General features: G+C 44.7%; 1 protein-coding gene across 3 annotated transcripts in view; it reads left to right on the top strand.

Moving 5' to 3' along the window:
• The window catches only part of CLCN3 (chloride voltage-gated channel 3), an 89,683-nt gene that overhangs the window by 26,048 nt on the left and 36,990 nt on the right, over positions 1 to 26,645 (top strand). Inside the window, exon 1 of one of the 3 annotated variants that reach the window (XM_007673033.3) lies at positions 9,638 to 9,866. The exons of the other annotated variants lie outside the window; for them this stretch is intronic. Within the exon in view, the coding sequence (XP_007671223.2) occupies positions 9,782 to 9,866 (85 nt within the window). The 5' untranslated portion in view covers positions 9,638 to 9,781. Of the gene's footprint in view, positions 1 to 9,637; positions 9,867 to 26,645 lie in introns of those variants that run through there. 3 annotated transcript variants of the gene reach the window in all.

Genomic DNA, 26,645 nt, shown 5'->3' with positions numbered 1-26,645 from the left:
TATTCAATTCAATGGTATTTCTTGTATTGAAATCATATTTATTGTATTTAAGCGCTTAGTACAATGCTTTGCACATGGTAAGCACTCAATAAGTACGATTGAATGAATTTATTGCGTGCTTACTGAATTTATTGAGTGCACTTTACTTGAGTGTGTACAGATCACTGTGTTGAGTGCTTGGGAGAGTATAGTATAACCATAAATAGACACTATCCCTTCCCACAACAAGCTTACAGTCTAGAGAGGAGAGAGACATTAAAATAAATAAATTGCAGATATGTACATAAGTGCTGTGGGGCAAGGAGGGCAATGTTGAACCTAAGTAGAGCCCTCTCCACCCTTCTTTCATTCAATAGTATTTATTGAGCGCTTACTATGTGCAGAGCACTGTACTAAGCGCTTGGAATGAACAAGTCGGCAACAGATAGAGACAGTCCCTCCCAAGAGGATTCCTCTAACTCATATCCCTACAAGTATTAATTTAGTAGCCCTACACATCCCTTCCCTGTGCAAGTCAGTCCTCCCTGGCCCCTTTTTATCCCCATTTAATAGACGAGGTAACTGAGGCACAGAGAAGTGAAGCAACTTGCCCAAGGTCACCCAGCAGACAAGTGGCTGAATTGGGGATTAGAACCCAGATCCTTCTGACTCCCAGGCCCACGCTCTATCCATTCGACCACACTGCTTCTCACCCGCTTCCGTTTCCCAAAAGCCATGAGACTAGTTCACAAACACTGACCATCTTTAATAGGGATCCAGCCTGAGTGGTGGAGGTTTCTCCGGTTCCTTCCCCTTTCGTGTCTTGACTAGACCAGACCTACAGCTTTTTTCTGAGGTTAGTACCCTTTTATAGAGAAGAAATTATCGTAATTTGATCAAGTAAACTTCCGTAGCCAATACTTAGTTTCAGTGGTTTTCCTCCTTCCTTCATGCCTGAATGGCAGATCAAGAAAAACTAGTTGTAAAAACTGCTACCGGCCACAGTAAAGATGAAATTAAGTTGGTGTTAATTGTTTTGAGTCTGAATCAGGATGTTTTAACCAAGTTGTCTCTCAAGCTGCTTCGGCACTGGAGGTAGAGCTGCATATGTTCACATTCGAAGACCTAAGACTTTATCAGTTTGAACAAAAACTCTTGTTTAAGTGAGCCAAAATTGCAGACCCAGTGCTTTGTTCAAAGCCTCTTGGGACCCCAATAAGAAAATAGATTACATAGGCGAACAGCCTAGAAACCTCAAAACCGGTCTCTTCAGCCACAGCTGCTCTCATGTGGGTAATTATGGTGATGGATGCTTTTTTTCAATTCATGAGGGACTGTGATTTGAATATAGGTTTTGCCTAAGTATTACAGTGGTAGACTGTAATACTTGGGCAACCAGGCAACCTATATTCAAATCATTGAATTTGATTTTTTGCAGAGATAACATGTTAAAATCGTAATTACAGATAATCTCTGAAACTTTTAAATTGCTGTATGAATGCCAAGTAATCAGAATAGATGGGACTAGAAAAGGGCACAAAATACACAAATGGTTGAAATTTGGGATTAAAATCATAATGTTTTTAATATTAGTTTCTTTTTATTAATCAACTCAACACGATGCCTTTCGAGGAGCCTCAGATAATTGAGAATTCATTAATTGGGTTATTGTCAAAGAGCACTGATCTGAGGTTTAGTGACAACCTGTGAGATACTGAATGTGGCAAGAGGCAAGCCTATTTAAGGGAGATATATTTTTACTTTAATACAAAGGAAAAGAAATTGGCCTGAAGATGTTGAAAAGAATCAGCAATAAGGAAATTGCTGCTACACTGATGTTGCGAAGCTGCAATTCAACCAGCAGAACTGGAGTCAACAGTGTTTGTTGGAAGGGTGCCAAAAAGGGCTTAGGGTTTATTAGTTAAAGCGTTGGAGTGGCAGTAAAGGGGAAAGAATGAGCAGGAGAAGGAAGCAGAAAGTAAAGGTGAGAGTGAGTGTGAGGAAAGAAGATAATGCCTTTGGCCCCTGCTAAATGCAGCAGAACTTGGGGAATGGGAGGTGGAAGTCTGGGTTGGAAGCGGTCTCCATTGGGATTGGCCTGTCTTCTCCCTCACTTTCCCATCACGGTGGACGGCAGTATCATCCTTCCTGTCTCACAAGCCCGCAACCTCGGTGTCATCCTTGACTCCTCTCTCTCATTCACCCCACACGTCCAATCAGTCACCAGAACCTGCCGCTCTCACCTTAACAACATCGCCAAGATCCGCCCTTTCCTCTCCATCCAAACCGCTGCTACGTTAGTACAGTCTGCCACTTGTCAGCTGTGTGGCTGTGGGCAAATCACTTAACTTCTCGGCGCCTCAGTTACCTCATCTGTAAAATGGGGATTAAAACTGTGAGCCCCTCGTGGAACAACCTGTTCACCTTGTATCCGCCAGCGCTTAGAACAGTGCTTTGCACATAGTATGCGCTTAGCAAATACCACCATTTATTTTTTACAGTCACTCATTATATCCCACCTGGATTCCTGCATCAGCCTCCTTTCTGATCTCCCAACCTTCTGCCTCTCCCGACTTCAGTCCGTACTTCACTCCACTGCTTGGATTATCTTTCTATACAAATGCTCTGGGTATGTCACCCCACTCCTCAAAAATCTCCATTGGTTGCCTATCAACCTTTGTATCAAGCAAAAACTCCTCACTATTGGTGTCAAAGCTCTCCATCACCTTGTGCCCTCCTATCTCATCTCCCTTCTCTCCTTCTACATCCCAGCGCGCACACACTGCTTCTCTGCCGTTAACTTTCTCGCTGTGCCTCGTTCTCGCCTGTCCCGTTGTCCACCTCTGGCCCACATCCTACCTCTGGTCTGAAATGCCCTCCCTCCTCACATCTGCCAAACTAGCACACTTCCCCCCTTCAGAGACCTACTGAAAGCTCACCTCCTCCAGGAGGCCTTTCTGGACTAAGCCCCCATTTTCCTCTGCTCCCCCTCCTCTCCCCATCGCCCTGACTCGCTGCCTCTGCTCTACCCCCTCCCCACCCCACAGCACTTGTGTGTATATGTGTACATATTTATAATATTACTTATTTTATTAATGATGGGTATATACATCTCTAATCCTACTTATTTATATTAATGCTATTGATGCGTGTTTACTTGTTTTGATGTCTGTCTCACCCCTTCTACACTGTGAGCCCTTTGTGGGCAGGGATTGTCTCCATTTGTTGCTGAATTGTACTTTCCAAGCACTTAGTACGGTGCTCTGCACATAGTAAGCGCTCAATAAATACGATTGAATGAATGAATGAATGAATGAATGAATTGCTGCTCACCACTTTCTTGGAACCTGATTTTTTTTTTCATTTTTATGGTCTTTGTTAAGTGCTTACTAAGTGCCAGGCACTGTAGATACAAGTTGTGTGACCTTGGGCAAGTCACTTCACTTTTCTGTGCTTCAGTGACCTCCTCTGTAAAATGGAGATTCAAACTGTGAGCCTTACGTGGAACAAGGACTGTGTCCAACCCGATTTGCTTGTATCCACTCCAGTGCTTAGTACGGTGCCTGGCAAGTGGTAAACGTTTAACAAATACCACAGTTATTATACAAGCTAATCAAGTTTGGACATAGTCCGTGTCCCACGTCTTAAACCCCATTGTAGAGATGAGGTAACTGAGGCACGGAGAAGTGAAGTGACTTGCTCAAGGTCACACAGTAGAGAAGTGACAGAGTCGGGATCAGAGCCCAGGTCCTTTGGACTCCCGGGCCCATGTTCTACCTATTGGCCATGCTGCCTCTCACTAACATGGATTTATTAGCAATTTCCTTTTTGATGGTCCTTTCCTTTTTGATGGTCCTTTTTAGCCTTTTGTGAACCTCATGTGGAAACTAAGGGCAATGAAAGGCTAGAGATACTTTTCTAGCTCCAGGATTGAGTTCATAACCCCTTGTGGGGTGCTGATATGGTGCCATGGGGGAGACACAATCCTTGGGCCTTGGTGTTGCTAACCATTGTATTTACATGAGAAACTTCTCCCTAGCCTCACTGTGTCTGTAAATGTCACATGAAGCAAAATTCACTATCACATTCTTCATACTTTAACAAAACCTTGCATGGAAGCAATCCTCGGGGTTGTGGGGGGGAGAGGAAAAGTACCCCAAAAAGTTTGAGGAAGCTGTGATTTTTTTATTGTTAGTTTCTGACTCTAAATCTCACCAATTAATCTTTGAGGATCCATCCACAGGATGCTATTTTATTTGCATTTTTCCCTGTTCTTAGCATAATATTTAATGCAGAAGATGCTGAATACCATAAATCAACCCTGTTTTGAATGAAAAAAAGGCTGCACAAATATCTAGGAAAATTGCAATGTTTCACTTGGATATTCAATTTACTGAAAGGGGAGTTAGAGTAAATGGCTTAAAACATTTTTTCAAGCTCGGGACTATAAAACCCTTAAGAGCTCCCCAGTGGCTACATTCACATTTTATGTCTTCTCTCTTTTTAATTTTTAATTTCTCTTTCTAAGAAGTTTTCCTGGCTAGAGAGTCTGATTAGCTGTTACTCTATTCAGATTGACATTCTTTGGCATAGATTAATGGCAGGATGATTTTGAAGTTGGATCAATGTACTCAAAGGCAAAGTGACTCGATCATCTCATAGCAGGGATATTGATTTGTGCCAGAATCCTCTGGTTTATTGCATATAGTCTGAGGTTATGGTAAAGCTTTCTTGAGAAATTATTTCTTTAGTGTAGTAGGCCTTTTAGCTTTAATTAAAAAATACATATTTAAACACAATGCAGAATTTAGTGTTTGCAGCAGTCCACTCAGTACAGTGCTCTAGACATAGTAAGCAATTGATAAATACCATTGATTGAATAGGGACTGGATCACAAGGGTTTTTTTAATCCATAGCTAGTAGATCAGTTTACATTTCTAAGCAGTCAGTTAATCAGTGGTATTTATTGAATGCTTACCATGTGTAGAACCCTGTACTAAATGGTCTCAGGACACCACAGAATTAGCATTCTTTCATCCAATTGTATTTATTGAGCATTTAGTATGTGCAGACCACTGCACTAAGCGCTTGGGAAAGTGTAATACAGCAATAAAAGAGACTGTCTCTCCCTTTTGCTGAATTGTACTTTCCCAAATGCTTTCCAAGACAATCCCTGCCCACAACAGAGCTCACAGTCTAGAAGAGGGGAGACAGACATCAATACAAGTAAACAGACATCAATATAAATAAATAAAATTGCAGATATGTATACAAGTGTTGTGGGGTGGGGAGAAGGGGGAAGAGCAAAAGGAGCAAGTCAGGGTGACTCAGGAAGGAGTGGGAGCTGAGGAAAAGCTGAGTTTAGGCTTGGAAGCCTTCTTGGAGGAGGTGTGCCTTCAGTAAGACTTTGAAGTGGGAGGAGAGTAATTGTCTGGTGGATGTGAGGAGGGAGGGCGTTCCAGGCCAGAGGCGGGACGTGGGCCAGGGATCAGCAGTGAGACAGGGGAGATGGAGGCACAGCGAGAAGGTTAGCACCAAAGGAGCAGAGTGTGCAGGCTGGATTATAGAAGGAGAAAAAGGAGGTGAGGTAGGAGGGGACAAGGTGATGGAGTGCACTAAAGCCAATGGTGAGGAGTTTTTGTTTGTTATGAAGGTTTTGTGATACAGAGGTGGACAGACAACCACTGGAGATTTTTGAGGAGCGGGTGACATACCCAGACGTTTCTGTAGAAAGATAATCCAGGCAGCGGAGCGAAGTAGAGACTACAGACACACATCCCCTTCCCCATAACGAGCCTCCCATCTCCACTCACATTTGTAGGTGGAGAAGGTAGAAAGCAGGGGCATTTGCACGAGGAAAAAAATAAAGGTGAAACTGCTGGGTCTTTTATGGTATTTATTAAGCATAATAATAATTGTGGTATTTGCCAAGTGCTTATGATGTGCCAGGCATTGTACTAAGCATTGGGGTGGATACAAAGTAATTGGGCAGGGGACAGTCCCTGTTCCACAAAGGGCTCACGGTCTTAATCCTCATTCTCCAGATGAGGGAACTGAGGCCTAGTGAAGGGACTTGCTCAAGGTGAGACTTACTCAAGGTGACCCAGCAGACAAGTGACAAGGGAGTCCTTCTGACGCTCAGGTGCATGTTGGATCATTCATTCATTCAGTAGTATTTATTGAGCGCTTACTATGTGCAGAGCACTGTACTAAGCGCTTGGAATGGACAATTCGGCAACAGATAGAGACAATCCCTGCCCACTGACGGGTTTACAGTCTAATTGGGTGATCCATTAAGCCACACTGTTTCCCTAACCTGATTATTTGTATTAAGACTGTGAGCCCCATGTGAGACATGGACTGCCTCCAATCTGATTAACTTGTATCTACCCCAGCGCTTAGAACAGTGCCTGGCACCATAGTAAACCAAATAGGATAGGAATAGGATATAGTGGAGTTCTAGACCATGAGCCTGTTGTTGGTTAGGGATTGTCTCTGTTGCCGAACTGTACTTTCCAAGCGCTTAGTACAGTGCTCTGCACACAGTAAGCGCTCAATCAATACAACTGATTGAATAGTGGATAGAGCACGGGGCTGGGAGTCAGAAGGTCATGAGTTGTAATCCCGGCTCCGCCACTTGTCTGCAGTATGACCCTGGACAAGTCAATTCACTTCTCTGGGCCTCAGTGTCCTCAACCATAAAATAGGGATTGAGACTGTGAGCCCCAGGTGGGACAGGGACTGGGTCCAACCCGATTAGCTCATATCCACCCCCAGCTCCTAGTACAGTGTGGCTCAGTAGAAAGAGCCCAAGCTTGGGAGTCAGAGGTCATGGGTTCGAATCCCGGCTCCGCCACTTGTCAGCTGTGTGACTGTGGGCAAGTCACTTAATAATAATAATAATAATAATAATATTGGTATTTGTTAAGCGCTTACTATGTGCCGAGCACTGTTCTAAGCGCTGGGGTAGACACAGGGGAATCAGGTTGTCCCACGTGGGGCTCACAGTCTTAATCCCCATTTTACAGATGAGGGAACTGAGGCACTGAGAAGTTAAGTGACTTGCCCAAAGTCACACAGCTGGCAAGTGGCAGAGCTGGGGTTCGAACCCATGACCTCTGACTCCAAAGCCCGTGCTCTTTCCAGTGAGCCACGCTGCTTCTCTGGGCCTAAATTCCTCATCTGTAAAATGGGGATTAACTGTGAGCCTCACGTGGGACAACTTGATTACCCTGTATCTACCTCAGTGCTTAGAACAGTGCTCTGCACATAGTAAGCGCTTAACAAATACCAGCATTATTATTACAGGGCCTGGCACATAGTAAGCACTTAGCAAATAGGTGTCCAGCGATTAGAATGGTGTTTGACACATAGTAAGCGCTCATAAATGTCATAATTATTATTATTAAGTGCTTAGCAAATACAGTGTCCAGCGCTTACAAGAGTGTTTGAGAATAGGAAGCGCTTAAAAAAATGCCATAATGATTCTTATTAAGCGCTTAACAAATGAGAAGAGAAGCAGCATGGCTTAGTGGAAAGAGCCCGGGCTTGGGAATCAGAGGACATGGGTTCTAATGTGAGGACTGCCACTTGTCTGCTGTGTGACCTTGAGTAAGCCACTTAACTTCTCTGTGCCTTAGTTATGTAATCTGTAAAATGGGAATTAAGATTGTAAGAACAGTGCTTGGCACATAATAAGCACTTAACAAATACCATTATCATTATTATGATTACAATTGGGCGACAGAGAGGCAATCCCTGCCCAACAGCAGGCTTCTCCCAGTGATTATTAGCACAGTGCTTGACACATAGTAAGCGCTTAACAAATACCGACATCATTATTATTATTATTATTGTTACATTTGGGCAACAGAGACAATAATAATGTTGGTATTTGTTAAGCGCTTACTATGTGCAGAGCACTGTTCTAAGCGCTGGGGGAGATACAGAGTAATCAGGTTGTCCCACGTGAGGCTCACAGTTAATCCCCATTTTCCAGATGAGGGAACTGAGGCACGGCGAAGTGAAGTGACTTGCTCACAGTCACACAGCTGACAAGTGGCGGAGCTGGGAATCGAACCCATGACTTCTGACTCCCAAGCCCGGGCTCTTTCCACTGAGCCACGCTGCTTCCCCACAATGCCAACATCATTATTATTATTATTGTTACAATTGGGCAAAAGAGAGAGTCAATCCCTGCCCAACAGCAGGCTTCTCCCAGTGATTATTAGCACAGTGCTTGGCACATAGTAAGCGCTTAACAAATACCATCATCATCATCATCATTCCGCGCTGCACAGACGGTGTCCAGCGCTTAGAACAGTGCTTGACACGTAGTAAGGGCCTGAGAAATGCAATTTTTATTTAAAAAAAGCATTCATTCATTCAATAGTATTTATTGAGCGCTTACTATGTGCAGAGCACCGTACTAAGCACTTGGAAGGGACAAATCGGTCACAGATAGAGACAGTCCCTGCCCTTTGATGGGTGTGCAGTGTGGCTCAGTGGAAAAGAGCCTGGGCTTGGGGGTCACAGGTCATGAGTTTGAATCTCAGCCCCGCCACTCGTCAGCCGTGTGACTGTGGGCAAGTCACTTCACTTCTCTGGGCCTCAGTTCCCTCATTTGGAAAATGGGGATGAAGATGTGAGCCCCCAAATGGGACAACCTGATGGCCCTGTCTCTCCCCCAGTGCTTAGAACAGTGCTCTGCACATAGTAAGCGCTTAACAAATACCAACATGATTATTATTATTATTAAAATGGGGATGAAGATGTGAGCCCCAAGTGGGACAACCTGATGGCCCTGTCTCTCCCCCAGCGCTTAGGACAGTGCTCTGCACATAGTACGCGCTTAACAAATACCTACATGATTATTATTATGAATAAAATGGGGATGAAGATGTGAGCCCCAAGGGGGACAACCTGATGGCCCTGTCTCTCCCCCAGCGCTTAGGACAGTGCTCGGCACATAGGAAGCGCTTAACAAATACCAACATGATTATTATTATTATTATTGAAATGGGGATGAAGATGTGAGCCCCACGTGGGACAACCTGGTGGCCCTGTCTCTCCCCCAGCGCTTAGAACAGTGCTCGGCACATAGGAAGCGCTTAACAAATACCAACGTGATGATTATCATTAATCGGGGGGAAGGCAGACAAGAGCAATGGCAATAAATAGAGTCCAGGGGAAGAACATCTCATGAAAACAGTAGCCAATAAATAGACTTAAGGCGACGTACGTCTCATTAACAAAACAAAGAGGGCACTTCACTGCTCTGGGCCTCAGTTCCCTCATCTGGAAAATGGGGATGAAGACTGTGAGCCCCACGTGGGACAACCTGATTCCCCTGGGTCTCCCCCCCCCCCCCCAGCGCTTAGAACAGTGCTCGGCACACAGTAAGCGCTTAGCAAATACCAACATTATTATTATTAGAAGGTGCAAAAGCCAAGCGGGGGGGGGGGGGGGCGCTGAGTCAGGGGGGTCGGGGCGCTGAGTCACGGCGGCCCCGTCGCCCCCGGCAACCGCCGCCGGCCCCGCCCCGCGCGTGACGTTGCCGTCGCCCCGGGCGACCGGCCCCGCCCCCGCGCGTGACGTCACCGCCGCCGGGCGCCCCCCGCCCCTCCGCGTGACGTCACCGGCCCCGCCCAGGCGGCCCCGGCTCCCGCCTGGGCCTGGGCGAGCATGGCGGGGCGGCTGCGGCTGCGGCTGCGGCTGCTGCGGGCGCCCGGTCCTCTGGCTTCCCGAACGCCGTCGTCCCCCTGAGCTCTCCAAGCCGGTCCTTCCTCCGCAGGGAGCCTCCATGGACACTTCCTCCGACCCCTACCTGCCCTACGATGGAGGAGGAGGAGGAGACAGCATTCCCCTAAGAGAGCTGCATAAGCGAGGTAACGCATTGGACGCCCCTCCGTGCAGCCGTGCACGGGCCCGAGTGGGTGGGTGCAAGGCCCCGGTGGCATCCTCCTTAACGGCCCCCGGGGTCTCCTCCTGCAGGGCCAGGGTACCTTCCAAGCGCTCAGTCCAGTGCCCTGCACGGAGTAAGCGCTCAATAAATGCTATCGAATGCAAGGGCCTCCATCTTCCCCAGCTGCGCCCACCCAAGCCATCCCTCCACCCCCAGGCCTTGCATGCCTCCCCCGGTGGGCATCATCTTATTTAATCGCCATGAAGTTGTCTTGCTTTGGCCCCTCTGCCTGCCCCGATTAGACCGCCAGCCCGTCGTTGGGGCAGGGATGGTCTCTATCTGTTGCAGAATTGCCCATTCCGAGCGCTTAGTGCAGCGCCCTGCACAGAGTCGGCGCTCAGTAAATGCTATTGAATGCGTCGGCCAAGGACCGGTTCCCCTCCCGGCTCTTAACTGTGAGCCCGTCGATGGGCAGGGATGGTCTCTATCCGTTCCAAGCGCCTAGTACAGCGCTCTGCACGTAGTAAGCGCTCAAAACATACTGTTGGATGACTAAAAGGGGGATGGCGTCGCCGTCGGACTTGGAGATGGGTGGGCGTCTGGCCTTGGGGTGATGGCCTGCCCTTAGGGGCCCCCGGGACCATTTACTGCAAAAGGATCGGGCGCGCAGCGCTTAGAGCAGTGCTTGGAGCGGGGTGAGCGCCTTTAGAAATACCCTCATCGTGACAGGAAGGCGCACCGAGCCCCGGCCATCGAAGGATGTTCAATCAGAATCGATCCGGGGCTGGCAGTCCTGCCCTCGAGATGTCAAGGAGGGAGGCCGCAGTTGGGTTTTGTTCATTTGTTCCCAACACGTTGCATTTGTCCAGCAGATGTGAAAAGATTTGCCGTGGGGTTATAATAGTAACCACGAGGATGGCATTTCTATTAAGCGCTTAGTATGTGCAAGAGCCCTGCCCTAAGCGCTGGGGAGGATGCAAGGGGGGTCAGGAGGTCCCACGGTCTTCATCCCCATTGTAGAGATGAGGTCACCGAGGCCCAGAGAAGTGAAGTGACTTGCCCAAACAAAGTCACAGAGCTGACAGGCGGCTGCTCCTGGATTTGAACCCATGACCTCTGACTCCCAAGCCCGTGCTTTTTAATATTAATGATGGCATTTGTTAAGGGCTTACTATCTGCAAAGCACTGTTCTAAGCGCTGGGGTAGTACAGGGTAATTAGGGTGTCCCTCGTAGGGCTTACAGATTTCATCCCCATTTTGTAGATGAGGGAACTGAGGCCCAGAGAAGTGAAGTGACTTGCCCAAAGTCACCCAGCTGACAAGTGGCAGAAGGGGGATTAGAACCCATGACCTCTGACTCCCAACCCCGGGCTCTTTCCGCTAAGCCACGCTGCTTCTCCACTGAGCCACTTCATTCCTTCATTCAGTAGTATTTATTGAGCGCTTACTATGTGCAGAGCACTGGACTAAGCGCTTGGAATGGACAATTGGGCAACAGATAGACAGTCCCTGCCCAATCGTCACGGTCTTTCCACTGAGCCACTTTCCCTGCTCTTTCCCCCGGCATTTGTTAAGCCCTTACTATGTGCGAAGCACTGTTCTAAACGGTGGGGTAGGGGGTTACAAGATGATCAGGTGGTCCTGCGTGGGACACACGGTCTTCATCCCCATTTTACAGATGAGGTCACTGAGGCCCAGACAAGGGAGGTGACTTGCTGAAAGGGGGAAAAGGCAAAGCATCCTCAGCCTCTGCCTGGAGAGGGGAAAGGAAGGATTAGGGGCGGGCTGGACTCCAATCTACTCAAACCTATTTTAATGCTATTTAAGATGGTTATTCCTCCTTTCATTTTCTTTATTCTCAACAGCCCTCGCCAATTGCCCTCCTAGAAAAATAAATGAGAATTTAAAGAGAGGTGTCTTCAAATGAAGCTGCCTGAATTAACAGATGTAATTGGTTTTATCCAACCTTTTATCTCTCTACAATGATTAGTAGATTAGAGAAGAGGTCTGGCTCAGTGGAAAGAGCCCGGGCTTGGGAATCAGAGGTTGTGGGTTTGAATCCCCAGCTCCGCCACTTGTCAGCTGTGTGACTTTGGGCAGGTCACTCACTTCTCTGTGCCTCAGTTCCCTCATCTGGAAAATGGGGATGAAGACTTTGAGCCCCACGTAGGACAACCCGAGCACCTCGTAGCCCCCCCCAGCGCTTAGAACAGTGCTTTGCACATAATAAGCGCATAACAAAATGCCATCATTATTAGTTCCGTGGCTTTGTAGCCCTTTCAGTCTACTTAGTGTTTCAGGGAGTAGTTGTGCTCTTTATTTACTTTGATAAGTAAAGTATGGCAATCAGTATGGTTTTTGGTTTCGGGAACTAATTGTGTAACTTGCTCAAGATCTCCGATTTTTCATGTAAATTCTTGTTTGAATCACATCACTCACGTTTGGTTGCACCTGCTTAACTGAGGTGGTTTTTTTTTCTCTTGGGGTGTGTGTGGGTGAAATAGTCTGAAACATTGCTTTGTTAAAATTTTCCTACCATGACTACTGTCAGAGAGCCTTGCAAAGATCTTCACACGCAGGAGAAAAAAGCGAAAGCTGTAGTTGTGACATTTCTTCATCGCCTTTGTTATTCACTACACTGTAATCAAGCAATAAAATGTCGTGGCGGTGCCTTGCTAAATTACTGCAGCATGTTAGGTGTAGATGATAAGACTTCAGCCAGGCAGGACTCAGGGAAATTTGAATTCCTTCCGAGAGGCCGGTCAATGAACATTTCTGGATATTAGAAAATATGGCAACTAGTATTGCGGCTTGTAGGTTCTTACCGCTTCTTACGAACTCTCATTTACAGTGGAAATAAAGAAAATGGTCCATCTTTACATTCTTTCGTCTCCTAAGCTAATATTTACCTTAACGCTGCTATAATGTCCCAGCAAACTGCTGCCTCCTCCTTCCTGGCAAGGAAGAAATGATCTGAAATCCTTAATGCCTGAAAGAGATTAGATTTGTTTTTTTTTAGTCAATTAACAGTTGCCAAAGAGCTCATGGTTATTTGGGCCCTATTGTATCTTTGCAAGCACTTGGAACCCTGTTCCACACAGAGTTTTTTGTTTTTTTTACAATTTTATGGTATTTGTTAAGCACTTACTATTTGCCGGGCATTGTTCAAAGCCCTGGGGTTGTTAGAAACCAACCAGGTTGGACACAAATGGGGCTCACACTCTCAATCCCCATTTTACAGATGAGGTAACTGTGGCCAAGGGAAGTGACTTGCCCAGGGTCACACAGGTATGTGGAAGAGGCAGGATTAGAACCCAGGTCCTTTGACCCTCAGGCCTATGTACATTCCACTAGGCTGTGCTGCGTCTCGTATTTGATAAATGCCATTGATATTGCCATATTTGATACCAAATACCATATTCGATCAATACTCTTGAATTGCCGTTCTTTAGGCCTCAGTCTAACTCACGATGAAATTCAAGGTAGCTATTAAGATACCATTTAACACAAGTGACTTTGTTTATTTTGAAAATAACAGCTAAGAGGATCACTGAAATATTTCTCCTTCAGATCCGTGGAAAGAAATGAGCCCAATATGAAATAAGCTTGTTGGCTCACTTCCTAGTGAACAAATGTCTACATCTTCCTATCCATTACACAACTAGTAAGAATTTTTTTTTTTTAACCCCTTTTAGTAGGAAGTCCAAGTTGGGAGAGCCACCTATACCATATTTAACGGTGGATTTCAGAGTTTGCTGCCATTCATTAGGTCTGTGGGTGCACACATGTGGGGATGTAGGTGTTGGCATTGGAGAAGATGGTCGGTCTCCCGGAGCTGTGCTAGGGTTGCTAGCGAGGACCCTGTAGTGGCCTTGGTAGCCGATGCAAGGATGAAGGAGGATTTGAAGAGCAGAAGCTTCTGAGGGAAGAAAATGCAGTCCGGGGCTACTGCCAGCTGTAGTCTTTTAGAAGGGGAAAGTGAAGAAAGGGGTGGTGATTGTAATAGTAGTAGGAGTAGTCAGTATTAAGCACTTACTGTGTTCAGGACACTCTACTGAGCGCTGGGAAAGAGTATACAGGCAGGGGCTAAGCAGGAGCTTTGTCCCTCAAGGGCTTCTAATCTAAAAGTGGCAGATTGTGAACCCCTTGTGGGACAGGGACTCTGCCCAACCTGATAAATATGTATCTACCACAGCACTTAGAACAGTTCTTGACTGATAGGGCTTTAACACGGAAAGTCCCGTCCCCGAAATTTTCCCTCGAGACTGTAAGCTCACTGTGGGCAGGGAATGTGCCTATTAATTCTGTTATATGGCACTCTCCCAAGCGCTTCATATAATCCTCTGCACATAGTAAGTACTCAGTAAATAGTTAATCAGTCCTGAACCTCTCATAAATCCGCTGTGCTCTGTAGATTGGAGATGTTGCACTAGGGTAGAGTTACTGGTCAGACAGTTTAAGGATGTCTGTGCCGCTGCACTAAATCTTAATTTTTGGCTAACTAGAAATTGAAACCACTGCTGTCCTTTATATTTACCCTAGTATAATTCACAAATGGCCTTTCCATCAATCAGTGGTGTTTATTGAGTGCTTACTGTGTGCAGAGTGCAGTACAGCAGGGTTGGTGGACACGTTCTGTGAGGCATTTAAAGCATTCCAGAGAGACTGAAAGGGCAAATAGAATCCTTATTTGTTTTCAGCAATTAACCTTTTAACTCCTATCAATTCCGATCTTAAAATATGATACTATTTTAGACGATAGAGCTGGAGATGGTAACATAAGAAATAAACGTGTTTTACTACAGTTCATGTGATCTCAAGTAATTATGTGTCATATGGTCCCAGATTCAGTATCCTCAGTTCTTCCCTAATACTTGTTTTCACCACACACTCTGGCCAGAATGCAACCGCAGCATTAGGTAGGTTTCTTCTGACAGCAAAAGCTGGTCTGCAGAGTCTAACACCGCCTTTTCCTAACCGAGGAAACGGTTGCACACACATGCATGACACGGTACCTAGTGAGTTTTCCTTAATGCTCGGTTCTGCAAGAATGTGACCCCTGCGTTGTAGAACTGGGTGTATCTGAAACCTTGATCCCTTGAGAGGAGATTCGCCAGGGTTTTTTGTGTTGACATTTACTGTTTCCCCAAGGCTTTTGATGACCTGCTGCTACTTGCCAAACATTGAGGTTGGTCCCAAGTAGTGTTGGCTTTGCAGTGATTCATGTTTATTCCAGGGCACATTTGAAGGTCCCCGTGGACCCCTAGATATTACCGATCCACCCCATCCTTAGGGTAAAACCCACCCATGCATTTCTGGTTCTTTCAACCCTTCTCATGATGTAATCAATCATTAGCATTTGAGCCTCTACGGAATTCAAAGCATTGTACTTGTACTGAGTGTTTGGGAGATTGTGCAGCAGCAGCCTGGCTTCACGGAAAGAGCACCATCTGATAGAGGAGCTGGGTTTCAATCCTGGCTCTGCCATAACTCTGCTGTGTGGCCAAGTCACTTGACTTGTCCCTGCTTCCATTTCCTCATCTGCAAAACGGGGGTGAAATCCTGCTCCTTTCTACCTAGCCTGTGAGCCCCATGTGGGACAGGGACTGTGTTCAACTTGATTGTCTTGTATCTTCCCAGCCCTTTGTAGAGGGCATAGAACATAGTAAACATAGAACGTAGTACGCTCAGTATTGTTATTTTAACCTTTATGAAGGTAGGAATTATCTACACTAGTGCACTCTCCCAAGGGCTTAGTATGATGCTCTGTGCAGACCAAGGGCTCAATAAATACTATTGATTGAGTGATACAATAAAAGTCCTTTGACTCTTGCCCCAACTTGTTTGTAAAATGAAGAGTAAGACTGTGAGCCCCATGTGGGACATGGGCCGTGTCCAACCTGTTTAACTTGAATGTACTCAAGCACTTATTACAGGGCCCAACTTCTTGTCATGCATGCTCAGTTGAAGGTGAAACAAAGTGTGGTCTAGTAGGGCTTCATTTAGGAAATTATTTACTTTTAAAGAAACAGAGAAATTCCTACAGTTACCTACCTTTTATCTTGGATGATTAGTTATATTTACTTGAGGGTGAGGGGATTACATCTTCTAAGTTGAGGACTGAATTCAGTAAGTGCCCTAAAAATGCTTTGGTACTGATATTAAGAAACTAGTATCTGGGGACATTTCACCTCTAGCACTGTGGGTGGCTTTTGTTCCAAAAAACTTTTAGTTTAAAAAATGCATTATAAAGTATGGTTAGGAATGATGATTATTTGGACAGGTAAGTCTACTTTTTGATGTTACATTGTAAACTGGTAGCTGCATAAATGCCAACTCGGAGAAACATCTCCAATTTATTGTTGATGCAGGGGAGGAGATCAAGTGTTCATAACTGTTGGTGAACTGTACGTTTCCTTCCAGTACTCAAGCTAAACTGTTTGGTTCAAGGAACATGGATTTAAGACTGTAACTTGGATGTTACCTACTCACGTTCAAGCTATAATTGTGCAACATGTCAGAGTAGCCTCCCTCGCCCCTCCCCCCCCCCAAATCCAGTCAACTCCATTATTCAGAGATATTGATTCCATTTATTTACTATTAGGATCTTTTTAGTGCTAATGGGAATGCTCTTCTGTCTTTGTTAGAAGAGACTAGATCCCTTGGGGTTTGCAGCCTGGTCAGAGAAGTCAGGTCCATTCTAAACCAGCTCCTAGGTTTTATTACAGAGCTAGACTTCTTTTCTCTTTCTCCTCCTGTCACTAACAATATCTTGTCCAAGTTAAGTTCATAAGGTTTCCCCTTTTCTAAAAAAGTGTTTCATTGTATTTTTATTCAATCGTATTTATTGATTGCTTAGTGTATTCAGAGCTTTTGGTGCTTGGGAGAGTGAAATAGTTGATAGACATGTTCCCTACCCTCAATGATCTTACAGTCTAGTGGGGGAGACAGTCATTAATATAAATAAATTATGGATATGAGGGGCTAAGGGAGGGGTGAACAAAGGGTGCAAATTAAAGTGCAACATGTCTGCTAATTCTGTTGGATTGTCCTCTTTCATACGCTTAGTAGAGGGCTCTGCACACAGTAAGTGAGCGAGCCAGGATTAGATTGGCTTTAGGCCTGGGGACCTAAGCTAACCTGGAAGACTTTTTATAAAGTTCTGACATTAATCAATCGATTGTATTTATTGAGCATGTACTCTGTGCAGAGCACTGTACTAAGCTTCAAGACTGTGAGCTCGTTGTTGGGTAGGGATTGTCTCTATCTGCCAAATTGTACTCTCCAAGCGCTTAGCACAGTGATCTGCACACAGTAAGCACTCAGTAAATGCGATTGAATGAAACGAATGAATAAGCTCTTGGGAGAATACAGTACAACAGAATTAGCAGACACGTTCCCTTGCTCATAGTGAGCTTATATTTCTTGCCTTTGAGCACTTTTCAGATAATGAACAGTGTGCTGCTTTCTGCCACACAGCCCCCCCCCCCCCACATTGCTTAATTGAAAACAATTTTTTCAAACTATTGAAAAAGCAATCGGTTATTTGAGTGTCTTACTGTGTGCCGAGCACTGTACTAAGCACTTTTATAAGAGTACAATACAACAGGGTTGGTACTTTTCCCTGACCGCAGAGAGTTTTCCTCTTCTGAAGATGCATATAAACAGTAATAGCACCTCTAAGTTGTTGCTGCAAGATCCTCCCTTCTAGCTGTTTTAATTTTGTTATAGTGGTTTCCCCTCTGGGGGTTTTGTCAACTCATTCTTTGGATGGAGATAGAGAGGAATGAATTCGATGGGCAGATTGGACTCAGTACTTGTAAGTGAGCTTTGGGTCATCTTTTTCTCTGCTGTGTTTCTTTGTAGCTTGTTTCAATCAATCAAATTTATTGAGCTCTTACAGTGTGCAGAGCACTGTACTAAGTGGTTGGGAGAGTACAACACAACAGACACATTATCTGCCCACAGTGAGATTACTTGTTTATGTGCTTAACCTATTACTTAAACTCTGATCCTTAGGTGAGAAAGGGGTTCTGGCCAACGTGGTTTATAGTTTTCAACAGATATTACTCCAGTACCAAAATTCTTATTATGAATTAGGTGTTTGCTAATTACTTGAAGATAGTGATTCAGAAATCAAGCCTTCATTAGCAAGTTATCTGAGTGGCAAGGCCAAAGAATACAATTTGGCCTCAATTATTTGTCTCTGTGGAAAGCTTCCCCCCTCCATCACCTGAAATTTGTGGATAATTGACCTGAATTGTACTGATAGTGGGAAGTCAAGTCTTCACCAGTCAATCCCAATGCTTGGAAAAAAAAAAAGGGGGGGGGGTGAGGAATGATTTGACCATCCACACCAAGTGTCTTAGTGTTTGGATCTCATTGAAAGAAACCAACAAGGAGTTAACACATTTATTTGCCTTATGGGATTGTGAGCAACAGGACCTCTTATTTCCACTCCTAGGAGGGGAACTCTTGGATCTTAAACATCACACAACCCATTATCGCAAAATGAAAGTGAGTTCCAGAATATACACCAAGGAAAAAAGTAGTTGATTCCTTCACTAAACCAGGGCTATCATCCCAGTTCTCTCACCTCTGATTGGCAGAATCATCATGAGACAAACCTAACATCAGGTGAAAAACTTTGAAGCGGATATATATTTCTTCATAGCTCTGAGTCAGTTCATGATTGGGGGTTGTTGTGAGGCTGAAACGCATTAGATAGACCGATCATAAAGACAGGCTTTTTGGGAAATATTAGACTGAATTCTCCCATGCTTCCTGATTGACCTGACTTTCCAGCTACTCCCCTCACGCTTCTGTTATCCTGCCTCAGGTCCTGCAGTAATAATAATAGTGATGATAATATTTAAGCACTTACTGTGTGTCAAGTACTGTTCTAAATTCTAGGATAGATACGAGCTAATCAGATTGGAGAGAAACCTCATGGGGCTGACAGTCTTAATCCCCATTTTACAGATGAGGTAACTGAGGTACAGAGGAAGGGAAGTGACTTACCCAAGGTCACAAAGCTGAAAAGCGGCAGAGTAGGGATTGGACCCCAAGTTTTTCTGATTCCCAGTCCCGTGGTCTCTTCACTAGGCCATGCTGCTTCCCACAAGATAACAGCTGGGTGGGGCACAAGGCCCAAAGCTGGAAAAGCCCCAAATGATTTTTGTCAACCAAGCAGACTGTCGATATCAGAGGCCTTGGGACAGGAGAGAGGCTAGACTAGAGGAAAATGGCTCCAAAAAATGTGAATTTTGCCTACATTGGGAAAATTCCCAGTGTTAGCAGAAACCTTAAATGCTTAGACTTGCCCTCTGCTGATTTGGGTCAGAGATGGAATTTTCCACTAGATAGTTACACCTGCCCCATTGGCCGTCTTGTGTCTTTTAGTTTTATATTCCTTTGGTATTTCATGTAAAAGAGTCTGTTGCATAGTCCACCATTTAAGAAGAGCAAATATCAAGTCCTCCCTTGCCTGCAAAATGTTCTAGAATTTGACAATAAGAGTAATCCATCAAATCTCACAGGTTTTAAATTCTGGAGGAATCTGAGAGTGAAAATTCAAGTGTGACATATCTGGCCAAAAAGAGAGAATAGCTAGAAGACTTTTCTTATCACCAGGGTTTTGAAAAAGGTTTTAGTCAGATATATAGGTGTTATCCAATATCTTGTTGCTTTACTTCGTAGATTATTCAACTAGATAATGTTAACTAATGCTATTTTAATAATAATAATAATGTTGGTATTTGTTAAGCGCTTACTATGTGCCGAGCACTGTTCTAAGCGCTGGGGTAGACACAGGGGAATCAGGTTGTCCCACGTGGGGCTCACAGTCTTAATCCCCATTTTACAGATGAGGTAACTGAGGCACCGAGAAGTTAAGTGACTTGCCCAAAGTCACACAGCTGACAAGTGGTAGAGCCGGGGTTCGAACCCATGACCTCTGACTCCAAAGCCCGTGCTCTTTCCAGTGAGCCACGCTGCTTCTCTAATTTACGCTGCTCTTCTCTATTTTAAGATTAATTCCTTTATCTTCCTCAAAGCTCTGACTTTCTGACATTTCATTTTGGCTTCACTGCAGTAGTATGGCTTTCAAAATCTCTAGTTTACTGCAGTAATATGGCTTTCAAAATCTCTAGCTGGTTGTAACTTCTGTGTGATTACCTACAACCCAGCTTCTCACTGATTAATGTAAATCAGTCAATCAGTCAGTCTTGTTATGGTTTTACAAACAATAGAACAGCTTTTAAATGCTCAGACTGTGGGCCTTCTAAGGCACAATCAAAGACGGCAACTTCTATAGGAATGCAAAATACATAAAGATATGCCCCTGGCATTGTGGAGATTGGAAAGTCAGGGAGTTCTCCTTGTCTGGTATCCATGCTAGGGACAGATTTACGTGATCAAACACTGCAGACTAAGCGAGGATAGAGAAGCAGCATGGCTTAGTGGTTAGAGCACGGGGCTGGGAGTCAGAAGGCCATGGGTTCTAATCCCGACCCCACCACGTGTCTGCTTGGTGACCTTCTCTGGGTCTCAGTTCCCTCATCTGTAAAGTGAGGATAAGACTTTGAGCCCCATGTGGGTCGGGGACTGTGTCCAACCTGATTAACGTGAATCTACCCCAGTGCTTGGCAGATGGTAAGTGCTTTATTATTATTTTTTTCCTTTCATTTAGTGCTACTGACTTTTTCCCGTGTGACAGAACCGTAGGCCTTCCTCAGGCAGCACAAGCATGAGAACTCCCCAGTGCTCTCAGTTGTGCCTCTCTAAAAACCCGTGGTGATGTTTCTTAATTTTTTTGAAGTGCTGAATGGTTTTAATGAGTTGAGTGCTGAGGGTTTTCTCCTTTCTGCTTTCTAGATCCATAAGCTCAGTAGTTGAAGTGCAGTTGAATAATAGAGGTCACTTGATGAGGTCACCAAGAGAAGACATAAAAAGGGACAGTGCAGTTGCAGCACTGTCTTTCTTAACCCTCTCTGGGCTCCGCACACAGACTCTTAAGGACTGGTAACTGGGCAACTCAATAAAAACATGGCCCCAGTTCCCACCAGTGGTACTTTTTGATCTGTAGGAAACCTCTCCCATTGAGAAATCAGCAACTGCCATTTTTGAGTCACTTGCAAGAGGCTGTTCATACAACCAACGGTCATTCAGGGCAATTTTTATTTGGGTCCAGAGCTAAACTAATGATATATCCTTGAAAATGTGGAATTGAGTTGTATAATATGACCCCATGGGTTTTGGCAGAGTAGCCAAATATTTTTTTTTAAAGAAAAACTATTGTGTGAATGTTTTTTAGTGCTTCCTCCAAATTCATATGTAATGAAAATTGGGAGTTGCCTTCTTTATCAGCAGAAAGTGTCCTTAAAGGAGACTGTGAGAGAAATGTGTGTATTCCCCCTGCATTTCAGCCTCTGGGACTAAAATAAACTTCAGGAAGCACAAACTACTACTGGCAAATAATGCTGCTCTTTGCCTCAGGTCACTGCACTTTGAGACTCTGCATCATGTAAGTTGTTCTGTAATGAAGTTACCATTTGCCAGTAGGAAAGAAAAGTGTGTAGTATAGGAAGAAAATGGACAGTAAACTCTTAATGATATGGCTCAACCTCTCTCTAGTTCAGCTCGTGAAGGTAGCAGAGAAATGTAGGGCAGACGGAAGGGACCCAGCCACAGTCAGGATGCCGGATTATTTTTTGCACCTGGTTCTCATGTTCAAGGTTGGAGGCTTTTTGGCCCGGCATGCCACCCCGTCTGTTGCTCAGGAATCCTTTTTTCCGTTTGGCTACAGGCTAGCTTGTTTACTTGGCTTGTGGTGGGTTTTTTCTTTTTAATGGTATTTAAGTGCTTACTATGTGCCAGGCACTATACGAAATACTGGAGTAGAAACAAGCTAATCAGGTTGGGCACAGTTCCTGTACTGACTAGGGCTCATAGTCTCAATCCTTATTTTACAGTTGAGGTAACTGAGGCCCAGTGAAGTAAAGTGACTTGCTCAAGGTCACGTCAAATTATGTGCTCTCCCACTCTCCTGACCCTCAAAGTGGGAAGGCTGAAGTGGCCAAGGAAGCGAGCGAGAGTGTCCTCGGTCCTTGGGAATACTCTTACCTTGCGGAAGACTATTTGGATAAACTGCAATATGGATAATGAACATATTTTATTTCTAAAATATAAAGCCCATGACCTCCACTTCAAGTTTGGCTTTCATTGTTCCCAAGCACTTTCATCTCTAGACTGTAAACTTGATACGGGCAGGGGACGGGCCTGGAAATTCTGTTGTGTTGTACTCTCCCAAATACATACAACAGTACTCTTGCACATAGTAAGTGCTCAGTAAATATCATTGATTGGTTAATGTAGACTTTGAGCTTCTTGTGGGGCAGGGATCACATGTACCAACTCTGGTGTATTGTACTTTCCCAAACTTTTAGTACAATGCTCTGCACACAGTAAGCTCTCAATAAATACCGTTAAATGGTTGATGGATGTTCCTCCATGTTCTCCAGATGGAGGAGTTTCCTCTTTTAAGAAATGAGGAAACTGAGTCAAAGGAAAGTTAAAAGAAATCAATCAGTATTTACTGACTCTTGGCTACAGAGCATTATTGGAAGTATTTGGGAAAAGACAATATATTAATATGAGTGCCAACTATAATAATAATGGCTTGCCTGAGGTTTTTCTGAATTTTCAATTTGTTCTATAATCCTCAGTTTTTGTTTTTTCGTGGTATTTAAGGTGTTTAGCATTATTAGTCATTCATGCATTCATTCATTCAATCATATTTATTGAATGCTTACTGTGTGCAGAGTACTATACTATGAGCTTGGAAAATACAATTCAGCAACCAGTAGAGACAATCCCTACCCAACAATGGGCTCACGGTCTAGAAGGGGAGAGACAGACAACAAAACAAAAGGAAACAAGTAGACAGGCATCAATAGCATAATTGATGCTTGATAATAGATAATACTGGGGTTAATGCAGGTTCATCACGGGGACAGTCTCTGTTTCACATGGGGCTCACAGTCTTATTAGGAGGGAGAACATGTATTGAATTCCCATATTTTGCAGCGGCGGAAACTGCGGCACAGAGAAGTTTAAGTGATTTGTCCAAGGTCACACTGCAAGCACGTGGCTGAGCCAAGATTAGAACCCAGATCCTCTGGCTCCCAGGCCCACGGTCTTTCCACCAAGCCATCCTGCTTACCCTACTAGAGCTGTGTTCAGGTTCTGTCTCTTCTAAAGTCCTGCCCCATGGTATGAGCAAGTGAAAGATCCTGCGTTTTCCCACAAAATATCAACACTTTCCAGTCTAAGCAATTCCCTTGGTATCTTATTCTTACTAGACTTTTTATGCTAAATCATCCCGTAACCTCACCCTTAACGTGTAATGAAGAGGTGCCAGGAAGGCTGGCAGTATCATCTAGACCTCTTTAGGTTAGCGATAAGGTGGTTATGAAGATTAGCAGGCCAAGAAGGGTGAGATAGGCCAATAAGCATATGCCTGGTAATTCTAGGACACAGTGCAAGGTTCATCTCTAATCAGACTTTGGCTTTAACTTTTAGCAAGGGTGTGTTGAAGGGTAAACGACTTGTTGGCTGAACTTCTTTTCCTGGTCTTGTGGACAAGAAGTCCCATGCTAAGGCTGCTTGGTTTTAGACATGTTGAGTTTTAGGGGGCAGGCAGGTCTTAAATATTATCAGAAATATTTAAGAGGAAAATAATTTGCTGAAATTCCTCTAGCGCTTGCTTTCAAAAGAAATTGTCTAAACTAAAGGTTGGGGAAAAACTCCCCACCTGTGTACGATCTCAATATAGGGGGGAAAACTTATGTGTATTTGCACATACAGACATGCACACCATGTTCCACTCAAAGGAGAACGTCAGTCAATCCATGGTGTTTGAGTCCTTACTTTGTGCGGAGCACTGTATTAGGTGCTTGGGGAGTAGATGATAATAGAGTTGGTGGACTGACCCCTCTCCACAAGGAGCTCATAGTCTAGAAGGGGAATAGACACTAAGTTATAAATAGAGAAATGTCAGAGTGTAAGGATATGTACATAAGTCCTGTGAGGCAAGAGGTGGGGTGAATATCAAAGTGCACACAAGTTATTTAATAAAAAAACGCTTAAACAGTCAAAGTAACTTTGCTATAATGGTTCGTTCATTCATTCATTCAGTAGTATTTATTGAGTGCTTACTATGTGCAGAGCACTGAACTAAGCACTTGGAATGTACAATTTGGGAACAGATAGAGACAATCCCTGCCCAATAACGGGCTCACAGTTCAAACGGGGGAGACAGACAGCAAAGCGAAACAGAACAAAACAAAACAAGACAACATCATCAAGGTAAATAGAATCATGGAGTTATACACTTCATTAACAAAATGAATAGGGTAATAAATATATACAAATAAGCACAGTGCTGAGGGGAGGGGAAGGGGGAAGAGCAGAGGGCTGGAGGGAGGGAAGGAGAGGGGAGGAGGAGCAGAGGGAAAGGGGGGCTAAGTCTGGAAAGGCCTCCTGGAGGAGGTGAGCTCTCATTAGGGCTTGCAAGAGGGGAGGAGAGTTAGGCGGAGGTGAGGAGGGAGGGCATTCCAGGACAGCGGGAGGATGTGGGCCAGGGGTCGACGGCGGGACAGGTGTGAACGGGGGACTGTGAGGAGGTGAGCGGCAGAGGAGCGCAGTATACGGAGTGGGCAGTAGAAAGAGAAGGGAGGTGAGGTAGGAGAGGGCCAGGTGATGGAGAGCTTTGAAGTCAAGAGTGAAGAGTTTTTGTTTTGTGCGGAGGTTGATAGGCAACCACTGCAGGTTTTTGAGGAGGGGAGTGACATGCCCAGAGCGTTTCTATAGGAAGATCATCCGAGCAGCGAAATGAAGAATAGACTGGAGCGGGGAGCTACAGGAGGAAGGGAGATCTTAGAGGAGGCTGACACAATAATCCAGCTGGGATATTATGAGAGCCTGTAACAGTAAGATAGCCATTTGGGTGGAGAGGAAAGGGCGGACCTTGGCGATATTATAAAGGTGAGACCGGCAGGTCTTGGTGACGGATTGGATGTATGGGGTGAATTAGAGAGCAGTGTCGAGGATGAAACCAAGGTTGTGGGCCTGTGAGACGGGAAGGATGGTCGTGCCGTCCACAGTGACAGGGAAGTCAGGGAGAGGACAGGGTTTGGGAGGGAAGATAAGGAGCTCAGTTTTAGACATGTTGAGTTTTAGGTGGCAGGAAGACATCCAGGTGGAGACGTCCTGGAGGCTGGAGGAGATGTAGATTTGGGCGTCATCTGTTTCATCCTGCGCCCATGCTCAGTGCTAATCAGTCGTATCTGTTGAGCACTTATGGTGTGCAAAGCACTGTATTATGAGCTTGGGAGAGTATTCATGCATTCAGTCATATTGAGTACTTCCCATGTACAGAGCACTGCGCTTGGAAAATACAATTCAGCAACAGAGACAATCCCTGCCCACAATGGGCTCACAATCTAGAAGGGGGGAGACAGATATCAAAACAAGTAAACAGACATCAATAACATCAATATAAATAAATATAATTAGAGATGTATATGCACGTCAGAACAAATAAAGCAGGCATTAATATAAAGAAATACAATTATAGATATGTATATATATATACACACAAGTGCCATGGGGTGGGGAGGGGGTAGAGCAAAAGGAGTGAGTCAAGGTGGGGTGGAAGATAGACATCAGTATAAATAAATTACGGATAGGGACAGAAATGCCGTGGGGCTGAGGGAGCGGTGAATAAAGGGAGCAAATCCAAGTGCTAATCAACTGTATTTTTTGAGTGCTCAGTGGGTACAGAGCACCGTATTAAGTGCTTGGGAGAGTTCAGTGTAACAGAGTTGGTAGACACATTCCCTGCTCACAATGAGTAAAATATCAGGAAACCTACCTAAGGTAATAGACCAGAACGATTTTGATGGTTCTCAGGTGCCCCGGACAGGCAGTAACTAAACACTTTGACCACCCGGACACAGTAGACTGGACCTTGTATTCCAACCTTTACGTACTGTACTTTCCCAAACACTTAATACACTTCAAGCACCCCGCATATAGTATAGTAATCATTAAGTACCATGAATTGAGGCTGTGTTACCCTCTCCTCCCAGCCCTTCATTTCCAGAACTAACTGGGAATGAGAGTGGAGTGTCTTGGTTGGTGTTCTACCTGGCATTGCAGGTGAGTGTATGTAAATATATATACATTTATCCTGTTACTAGCATGGTGAGTCCCTGAATGCAATTCTGGTAACCTGGAAAGCAGCAATAGCAAAACTAAACTAAGGGGAAACATGGCAGGCATTCAGGTTATTATCGTCAAGTTGTTAATAACTGAATTGTAAAATTGCATGAGTCCTCAGGAACTGTGCTTACTTTCGCATGGATTATTAACCGGTTTTCATTTTACAAGTTAACATTTTTCACTTTAGTTTACCGGAGAGCCTGGAGTTTTACCATAAAACTTTCCTTAACATTTATTTTTATTCCTCTGGCTCTTTGCCTCTTCTGTCATTCTAGTATTCTAAAAGAATCACCTGCAGGGTGGTATGGAGCCAGGTGTGGAATGGAGAGAGGAATCAGAGGAGAGATAGGAAGAAGACTGGGTTTCTAATAATAATAATAATGTTGGTATTTGTTAAGCGCTTACTATGTGCCGAGCACTGTTCTAAGGGCTGGGGGAGAGACAGGGTCATCAGGTTGTCCCACGTGGGGCTCACAGT

This window comes from Ornithorhynchus anatinus, chromosome 12, assembly GCF_004115215.2.
Source record: "Ornithorhynchus anatinus isolate Pmale09 chromosome 12, mOrnAna1.pri.v4, whole genome shotgun sequence".
Taxonomy (NCBI): domain Eukaryota; kingdom Metazoa; phylum Chordata; class Mammalia; order Monotremata; family Ornithorhynchidae; genus Ornithorhynchus; species Ornithorhynchus anatinus.
Note: the sequence above shows the minus strand (reverse complement) of the source record. Positions and strands in the feature narration are given on the sequence as shown.